The sequence below is a fragment of the Euleptes europaea genome, chromosome 13, assembly GCF_029931775.1.
Source record: "Euleptes europaea isolate rEulEur1 chromosome 13, rEulEur1.hap1, whole genome shotgun sequence".
NCBI lineage: Eukaryota > Metazoa > Chordata > Lepidosauria > Squamata > Sphaerodactylidae > Euleptes > Euleptes europaea.
In genome coordinates this window covers 38,597,133-38,607,000 of record NC_079324.1, presented here as the reverse complement: position 1 = coordinate 38,607,000, position 9,868 = coordinate 38,597,133, and the positions used below count along the sequence as shown (strand labels likewise).

Here is a 9,868-nt window from a genome sequence, read left to right as displayed (position 1 = left end):
CCTACACACGAAGCCAGCTGGGTGACCTTGGGCTAGTCACAACTCTCTCAGCCTCACCTACCTCACAGGGTGTCTGTTGTGGGGAGGGGAAGGGAAGGTGATTGGAAGCCGGTTTGATTCTCCCTTAAGTGGTAGAGAAAGTCGGCATATAAAAAACAACTCTTCTTCTTCTTACTTACAACATGTGACTGGGACCAGTAGTTGCTGGCCTGCAAATATATGTGGAGGCATCAGTGTTACGTCAGCCCGGGGGGGGGGGCAGTTTGAGCACACACTGTCCCTGCTAGACAGTAGGGCCCCTCCCTGAGCTCCAGACTGGTGGGGGCAGGTGCACACCTGCTTCTCCACTTCAGTCTCCCTTTGGGAGTACAAGCTTGTCCCACTTACCACAAGTCTGTATCTCTTGGTATTTTCAGTTACAGACGAGAGCCCTGAAGACAAATGACTGAAAGCAGAACTGTAAAATCAGCTTTTAATACTGTGACTACTTTGGTGCAGGGATGTGTAACTGGGGAGAGCAGCAGTTCGCCCTCCCCCCACCCTTGACGTCCTCCCAGTCCTTCACTTGCCAAATGAGAGCAGCAACCAAGACTTAGGATTGCCCCCCCCCCATTTTTACATCTGCACCACTGGCAGACATTCAAGAGGGGTTCCTTTTTGTCATTGCTGCCAAGGCAAGCGGTCCCTCGACCTTTTTCCGTACCCTGCTGGTGAGAGACCTAGGAAAGGTGGCAATCCTGCATGAAGACATCTTTGGTGCTTGTGTTATGACAGCCCAGACGCAGGACACCAAAGATGGGCATTGGGTGCTAGGCAAGAAACACAGGGACTGAAGTAGTTGACCTGTTGCCCTGCCGAAAGGTGACAGAAGTCCCTGTGATTTTATTTCTGCACCGCAAAATTCCAGAATTTACAGTAAGGCAATCTAAATTTTGCTTCCAGAATTTACAAAGCAAAATTATGTGCAGTGTAAGATTACGTTGATTCCCCCACCCCTTTTCTTTTCGAGGAGGGATTAGCATGAGCACAGGTGCTGCGGGACACAAGGAAGAAGGGGAAGCGTCTCCTCAACCTGCAACAGTGGTTTCTTTGGGAGCTCTGACTGGAAGCCACCACAACTGCCCTATTCTTCCAGGCAGCAATGGCTACAGAGGTAAAATTAAAACCTTCATGCAAATATTCTGCAGGTTTTGCTACTACACCAATTCTTACCAAATCCATGGAGATTGTGTCTCTAGGTAGCCGGTAGGCCGATGGCAGGGAGCTAAAGAATGGCCAGGGCCAGAGAAGATGTGAAGTCCCATAGTAAGGTCTAAGGTACTGCGAGGGAACGTCCCTGCCAGCTCCCACCCACAGCAACCCTCAGATAAGTCCCACATTCTCCCCCCAGTCCTGGTCTGCTGCAGCCAAGCCCCACCTCCATGGTCCCAATACCCTTAGCAGGCCGAACAGCGGTCACTCTTCTCCTGACCCCCTGAATTGCGGCGGAGAATGTCCTTGAGGGAGCTGTCCTGTTCCGTCAGCAGTTGGTTGATTTCGTTCTGCTTGTACTCAGACAGCTTGTGGCCCAGGAAGGAGCCCTTCCCTGAAGATGGGTTGGAGTTTCGGTGAGCACGGCGGGCACAAGCCCGCACCAGCAGGTACACCAGTTCGATCACGTTGAGGACAATACAAATACCAGAGGTCGTCAGCATGAAAACAGTGAAAATGGTCTTCTCCGTGGGCCGTGAGACAAAGCAGTCAACAAAGTTGGGGCAGGGGTAATCATTGCATTTGACCAGACGGACCATCTGATACCCGGGGTAGATGATGTAGAAGATGTACATGAAGGTTCCTTCAAAGATGATGCGGAAGACCACGCTGCAGACGTAAGTCCACCACAGGGCCCCTGAAATGCGCATCTTGTGCTTCTTGACCTCATCCAGGTGCTTGGCATCCCCGTGGCCGGTCATCACTAATAGCTTCTTCTCCTGGTGCTGCTGGTATGCCACGTGCATGGCCACAAGCAAGGCCGGTGTAGTCACCAGGATGAGCTGCAGGGCCCACAGGCGGATGTGGGAGATGGGGAAGTAGTGATCGTAGCAGACATTCTTGCAACCAGGTTGTAGCGTGTTGCAGACAAAAGACGCTTGCTCATCTCCCCAGACGCTCTCAGCAGCTACCACCAGCACCATGATGCGGAAGATGAACACCACCGAGAGCCAGATGCGGCCAACAGCTGTGGAGTGGCGGTTCACACCAATCACAAGGGAGTAGAAGCCTTCCCACTTCATTCTTCCTCACTCCTGCAAAGAAAAGACAGAGCCGGGTCTGGTCAGAGTAGTTAGGCCAGGAGAGGGGCAGGATCACATCACATGCTGCTAATAAGACAGACACAGTAGGAGTACTTGGCTTCAAAAGAAGTATCTTCCAAAACTGCCTGTTTCCCTTCTCCCACGCCAACACACCTGGTTTTGTCCTGTTTGAAACTTTCTTTCATCCTAGGCCTGCACTGTTAATAAAATTTCCTTAGCTGTGGCATACTCCCAATTCATACAACCACATTTTTTTCTGTTGGCTTCCACACAAGCCAACTCTTGCTTTATTTATGACCCCGGGGAGGGGTCATAGCTTTGTGATAGAACAGCTGCTTTGCATGCAGTAGGTCCCAGGTTCGATCCCTGGCACATTTAGTAGGTGATGTAAAACATTTCTACCTGAAATCATGGATAGCTGCCGCCGGTCAGATTATACAACACTGACCTCAGTATACAGTCAGTCTTCTGACTCAGTATAAAGCAGCTTCGTGTTGGGATTGGTTTTACCTGTCCACCTCAGGATCTGAAAAAAATCTTTTGGGGTGAGGTCTTGTACAAGGAAACGTAAAAGTGCAATCAGGACAAACCCCTCCCCTGTGTTCCTAAGGATGACTGCACAAGGTGCGGGGTAGATCAACTCACACTGAGTCATCCTTAACACATAACCGATGGTTTTGCCAAGGCAGCCTCTGGCTGCAGCCAGAATGGCATAGCAGTTTGAAAAAGCCAAAAGCCTGACGGCAATGTGTGGGGCCACTCTAAATGGCACCCTGCAAAGAGCAGCAACCCACACGAACCATAGGCTCAGTTACTCTGTATGTGATCCAACCTGAGAAGGGCAGGGGGAGGGCTGGTTATGATTCAAACTGCCGCACCATGGGAGGGAGAAGGTTAACCTTCCTTCCCCTATACCATTTGCTCAGTAGAAATAATTCTCCCCTTCCCCAAGCTTCTATTAGCCCCAGTAAGGGCCTGTGCTTTTTCTGTAGTTGCGACCACATTATGGAATAGGATTCCCAAGGAAGTAAGGGGTGCTCCGTCCTTGGAACGTTTTGGATGGTACTGTGAGGCAGTTTTAGTCACCTGAGCTTTAAATAGGGTCTCCTTTTTATGCATTTTATTGCATGTTATTAGGCTTTACTCCGTTTTATCAGGTTGGGGAGGGGCTGGGGTTTTTAATGTTGTTTGATGTTTTAATTATGTATAAGCCGTCTTGCCCTGACCTGGATAGATCATACTATCCCAATCTTAACAGATCTCGGAAGCTAAAAAGGGCTGGTCCTGGTCAAGATTTGAATGGGAGACCTCCAAGTAATACCAAGGGCGTGACACGGAGCCAGGCAATGGTAAACATCTCCTGCCTTGAAAACTCTACAGGGTAGTCATAAGTCGGCTGCGACTTGACGGCAAAAAACAAACCCAACCACTTTGAGCCATGAGGAAATAGACATTTTAATGCATAAATTAAGGACTGCTTTTAAAGGGTAAACCAATACAGCGGGAGATCTCATAGATGTCTCAAATTTGGCCTGGTTGAGCCCTGATCCGGCCATTCTTTCTGCTCCAGCTTTATTCAGATCCACCAGGCGGTGAACTAAAATGCTGGTTCCGAAACCTACAGCTAGCTGTCTTTGGCAGCTGTTTCATTGTGGAGCTTTCAATGCAGAGCAATGCAACTCCAGGGACATCTCCTCTACCTCCCACTCTCCTTTCTCGCCACCTCCCACTGTTGCTATGAGAGGCACGTGCAGTGCGGAAGAGAAGGACATTTGACAGGAGGCCCTGAATTCCACAGCGGGCAAGCAGGCGCTGAGATTGAAACTGGACTTTTCTAAGTGCAAACCGGCAGCTCTGCCACTCACCTGTGACTCTGTCCCCAGCTATAAAGGCTGATGCTGGTTCCTGGTAAAGGTGAGGTCTGGGACCTCTCCCCCTGTGCTGTGCAATTATTGCGACTGAACCAGCATGCTTTAGAATGTTTAAAGCACCTCCACATAAGGGGCCTAAGCAATCCTTACAATGGCCCTGTGAGGTAGGTCACTCTTCTTAGCCCCACGTTGCAGATGGGGGAGGGGGCAGAGAACGGGTGCTGAGGCCTAGGGACAAGGCAGGGACTGAAGCTTTTCAGGGACTCTGGCCAACCCCTGCATCTAAGCCAGCGTCTCCCAGGGGAGGGGGATCTACTGGGCAGCAGTAAGTTTGAAACAGGCTCACTCTACTGCAGCAGAGAAGAAGAAGAAGAGTTGGTTTTTATATGCCGACTTTCTCTACCACTTAAGGGAGAATCAAACCAGCTTACAATCACCTTCCCTTCCCCTCCCCACAACAGACACCCTGTGAGGTAGGTGGGGCTGAGAAAGTTCAGAAAGAACTGTGACTATCTCAAGGTCACCCAGCTGGCTTCATGTGTAGGAATGGGGAAACCAACCTGGTTCACCAGATTATCCTCCACCACTCATGTGGAGGAATGGGGAATCGAACCCGGTTCTCCAGATCAGACACCACCACTCTAAACCACCACTCTTAACCACTATACCATGCTGGCTCCCAGCCAGAGTCCTCCCTCCCTTCTGAATGCCCCTTCACTTGCCGTCCACTCTGGGGAAGTAAGAAAGCCAACCTGGCACTTTCCCTGCCCTGAGTGTTTCTCCTCTGGGCAGAGGCACAGCAAGTTGCAAGGGAAGCATGCACTATTGGTCACCTGCCCCAAGCATTCAAGAGGAGGCGGGAACTGCTGAGAAATGCACCATAATTCTCCACTTAGCGCAGTGACAATACAATGGCCAAGATGTTGAGCCGTGAGCCAGGAAGCCTCACCCCTGCCATAAACTCATTCGATGACCTTAGGCAGGCCAGTCACAGCCTTTTTCACTCTGCAATAAGGAGATAATACTGACACACACACACACACACACACACCATAGAGAAGATGCAGGGAATGCTGAAATGGCACGTGCACGTTCTAAGCACAATTACTGGTATTCCTGGGAAACAGATTCCCAGCTTCTGGGAGACTCTGCACCCCAGTCTTGGGGTAGCTGGACCAGCGCAGTCCTTGCACCTGCACAATAAGGCCCAAAGCCAAAAGGTCTCCAGACAGAAGCCCCAGACCACCACCTCCATCGAACAGGATTCTCCCCCACCCCACCAAGAGACCCCCAGTTTTAGGCGGCCACCTGCTGAGCCGTATCCACTTGTAAAGAGCTCCGAGGCTGTCTGTCTGAAAGGGGTCAGACCAGGTCCCACACCCTGGACGTTACCTTGCAGTGGGGAACGGATGGCTCCCACGGCAGTCGCAGGCTCCCTCTATAGGCTCATGCCACCCAGCAGACTGCGCCCGCTCTTTGCCGCCGCTCAGCTCCACGGAGTCATATGCTGCTTTATAAACCACTTTGCATACAATGAGGCCTTTATCGGCCCCCAAACAACACGCTTTAGAATTCAGGTCCGCTGCCCGGACTTCCGCCCACCCTTGCCAAACAAAGTGTCTGTGTGTGGCATTCCAGGGCCTTCATAGCCTGCACCGACACCTGGTTCCAGGCTCCGCCAGGGGTGAGGACCCCACACAGCAGCCTCTCTCCCTTGTGTGCCTAAAGAGTGTCTAGAGGGCATGGTGGAAGGAGCTGTGGAGTTTGCTGGGGGTGGCTCCTGATCCTGAGCGCCTGGCCGGCCTGGCCTTGGGCATGCCCTGGAGAGAGAGCAGCAGCCCCGGGAGGAAGAAGAGTTAAGGCTGGATTTTGCTGTCTACAGGGCTGGGGGGTCAGAGAGTTTCGTGCATCCCAGCTGCCTTGCCATGACGCTGCTTGGCGTCAGCTGAACAGTGTTGTTCCGTGGAAAGGCCGACGACTTGCGTCTCTTTCCGGGGTCCAGTGCCGGAAGCTAGTGCCGAGGCCGACAGAGCACAAAGGGGCCCTCAGTTCTTTGTGTCCGGGCTGACCCTGCCCCAGTGCCTCTTTCCCCCCACATACGCATCCTTCCGTGCGGAACCAACTCCAAGCACAGAGCTGCCCAAGAGAGCAGAAGGCAGGAGCTACTGGCCCGGAAAATCACATTGGGATAACTGCAAATTTGTTATGAGACACAAAGGCTCCCTTCTGTCAGCAATGCTGATCCCATTACCTTAGGCGGTTCATGAGAGGGAGGGCATCTTGGCCATCCTCTGGGCATGGAGTAGGGGTCATTGGGTGTGTGTGAGGGAGGTAGTTGTGAAATTCCTGCATTGTGCAGGGGGTTGGACTTGATGACCCTGGTGGTCCCTTCCAACTCTATGATTCTATATCCAGAAAGGCACAGGGAGAAGAACCAGGAGCACCCAGCGGCGGCAGCCTGTCCCAAGCAGCTCTAAGCTACCAAAAGACTTGGAGGCTGGGTGAGACGTGGGCTGAAACCTTTCCATGCAGACCAGAGGAAGGGCTGGTGGCCCAAGGACAGGCTCCCACAGCCAGCCTCGGGATGCCCCCACCCCGACAAGATTGCGCAAAGCGCCAGTTGGCCTCCAGCTGATAATCTGCCACTCGCACCGAGTACAAAAAGGGCAGGAGAAAGCTAGCCAGAAAGGTAACCATTAAGCCAGTTCAAACACAGCCAGCCCAGGGGCTATGGGGCTGGAGAGAGCAAAGGTCCTCAAGGCTCCGTCCTGCTGGTCTCTGACCAAACCTCTCCCCCACCCCCCAGAATCAAGGGGGAGGCTGCACAGCATGTGCTGAAAACAAAGAACACGTATGAGTGTTTTCTTCCAGGCAAATACGGAACTGGGGGAGCAATTGGGGGCAGGACCATGGCACGGGCATTTACCTCTTCGCCTCCTGTGCTGTTTTCCAGATAGAAATCTCCCCCTACCCCCCCAAAAAACAATCTTCTGTGGGGGAAGGAGGAATTATACCATACCTATCCTCAGAGGAGTCATTTGCCTATTGGTACAGAGGTCAGTTGCTTTGTCAGGGACAGATTTCTGGATCTTGTACCCACATTTCTCTAACAAAGTCTGGTCCAGGTATTATACCTTTCTTCCCCCCCCTCTATTGTGCCTAATAGCAGCTGGGCGGAGGGAATCATTCTACCTAGGAAATAATGCAAGGTATGAAAGATCAGCTCTGCATAACCCTGATCCAAATCATACATCCAACCAGACCGCCATTTAGCGGAAAAGCCAACACCAAGAGATTGGATTCCATATCTCTGATGCAAGATGGGTCCCAGCCCTCAGTAGTCTATAGCCCTATTGGCCTCTGCCCAGCTGTCCTGCCAACAGAGGTGGCAACAGCTGGTGGGTGTGGTATGCAAACCGAGATAGCGAATGACCACACCACAATGAGCCAAAACCGCTGCAGCCTCCCCAAAACACTGAAGTTTGCTTAGTGGGAGAAGACCGGGCCCTGGGGGGTGGGGGGGCTCAGCCTGACGTCAAACCTGGTAGCAGGGCTGGTTCTCCAGCCAGGGCACTGATGCAGAGCAGAAGCTTGGCTTGCTCCTAGTCGTTGATTAGCAGGCTTATGCAAGTGGTGGGGTCCCGAACCAGGCCCCTGCGTCAACACTGCAGCGACGGACTCCGCCAGCAACAGCACAGACTCCGGAAGGGATGGGTTGCTCAGGGCAACAAAATATTTATTAATTTAATCCATTTATACCCCACCTTTCTCCCTAACGGAGACCCAAAGCAGCTTACATCATTCTCCTCACCTCCCATTTCATCCTCACAACAACCCTGTGAAGTAGATTATGCTGAGAGTGTGTGACTGGCCCAAGGTCACCCAGCGACCGTGGCATGAGTGGGAAGCTCCCACAGCACTAGTGGGGATTCGAACCTTGGCCTTGCAGATACTCGCCCAACACTCTTAACCGTTACACCGCACTGGCTCTTGAATAGACCCTCCTCACCAGCGCCACCAACCAGGCTTCGCAAGGTGGGAGACCTCAAGATTGGCAGAAAGGAGGCGTGGGGTCTGCCCCGAGGAGGAAGGGGCCCAGGGGACCCTCCCTGTTCAGAAAGGCTCCCAGTCATCAGTGAGCAGCTCCATCGCAGCTCCACCAGGGCTCCCGTTCAAGGCTCTTAGGATACAAGGACAGCATCAGCCAGAGTTGCTACAGCCTGGCGAGCCACACCAAGGCCCCCAGGCGCCATATTTTGTGGCCTAATTTGAGCGAAGCCTTAGCGAGGGGCATCGGTTTCCAGGGAAAGAGCGGTGCTCCCTGGCTCTCTGTCCAAATATCGCAGTTCCCATCCTGGGGAAGCCAAATTCACACCCAGGAACATGGGATTCTGCTATTTAAATCTCTATTCCATGGATTTCTATATGTTTAATCATTTCTTTAATGATAAGTACCTGCGCAAAGACCTTCACTCTGGAAAGCCGGTCACCCTTTTCTCGCCTCAGGTGTTCAAGCAATGGGGATTTCTTTTCCCTTTTGAAGGAGGAAGGGAGGGAGGGGGGATATGCTCAGCTTGCTAAAATCTGGGTCGAAGCCCCAGGCCAAGCGCAGCGCCTCGCTGGAGCAGGAGGGAATTCCTTTCCCTGCTTTATACGCTCCCGGGCTTTAAACTGGTAGAGCTGAAAAGAAAATCTATTCCCAATGGCCATTTCAGCTACCAGTTTGGACTTGGGTAAGAAAAATATTGGGTTGCAAGCAAGCCAGTGCCAGTCATTTTTGCGCCCTAGGCAAGGCTAACTACTTGTTCCCCCCGCCCATTGCTAACCAATTTTGAAAAAACAGATGTCTTGTAGAAAAAAATAAAAGCACAAAATATTTTAGAAGATATTATAATTAATTCTGTTCCGTAGCACTGTTGTTGTACTTACCTTAAAATAAAAATATATATAAATTGTCAGTTGCATTTTTTTCAAGAAACTAATTTGTTTAAAAACTGTGCCCCTTGGGCCAGTTCTGCGCCCCTCTGAGGTCTGCGCCCTAGGCGACCTCCTAGTTCGCCTAATGGTAGCACCGGTCCTGGTTGCATGTTTCAAGCCACCCGGGCTTCGCAGCTCAAAGCTCGGAATTGCAGAGCCGAAGATTCTGGGATTTCCAAGAAGCATCGCTCTCTGCCCCGCCTCCCATCCCAATTATGTCCTTAGTTGTTGAGACTTGCCACGTCCCCCCCCCACGGCAGAATCCCAGCCGAGCACCGCTGTGCGACTCCTCTCCCTGCGAACTCACCTGTGACACAAGCCGATACAGTTAGCCACCAGATTGCCCTCCTCTTTCAGCGGACACGGCCAGCGAGGCAGAGAGACCTTTATACCTGGGCTGGCCCCTCCCTGTTTCTTCCCACTTCGAACCACAAGAAAGGATGTGCCCCCCCACCCCCCAGCTTCTTTGCAGCCTCTTGCCCATACAAACACTCCAGGAACGCAGCACCTGGGTGTTGGTTAACCACGGACAGCTCAGCTCCGGCCTGTCCCTGGAGGCAGAGGGCAGCTTCCAGGCTAATTGCCCGTCTGCAGCCGTTCCCCGACGGGATTGCAGCCTTTCCCCTACACAATGCTCAGCTGATGATTGCAGCGCCGTGTGCCCTTTCCTCTCTGACTGAGTAGTGCCAGCCGCGAGCAGGAGTACTTCTGGGGAATTTCTTGTGC

General features: G+C 52.3%; 1 protein-coding gene across 1 annotated transcript; it reads right to left on the bottom strand.

Moving 5' to 3' along the window:
• Positions 1 to 1,386: 1,386 nt before the first annotated feature.
• Positions 1,387 to 9,494, bottom strand: GJB1 (gap junction protein beta 1). The gene is made up of 2 exons (XM_056859358.1): positions 9,450 to 9,494; positions 1,387 to 2,285 (listed from the first exon to the last, which is right to left on the bottom strand). The coding sequence occupies exon 2, from the start codon at positions 2,271 to 2,273 to the stop codon at positions 1,437 to 1,439; it is 837 nt and encodes a 278-aa protein (XP_056715336.1). The 5' UTR covers positions 2,274 to 2,285; positions 9,450 to 9,494; the 3' UTR covers positions 1,387 to 1,436.
• Between the last annotated feature and the right edge of the window lie 374 nt (positions 9,495 to 9,868).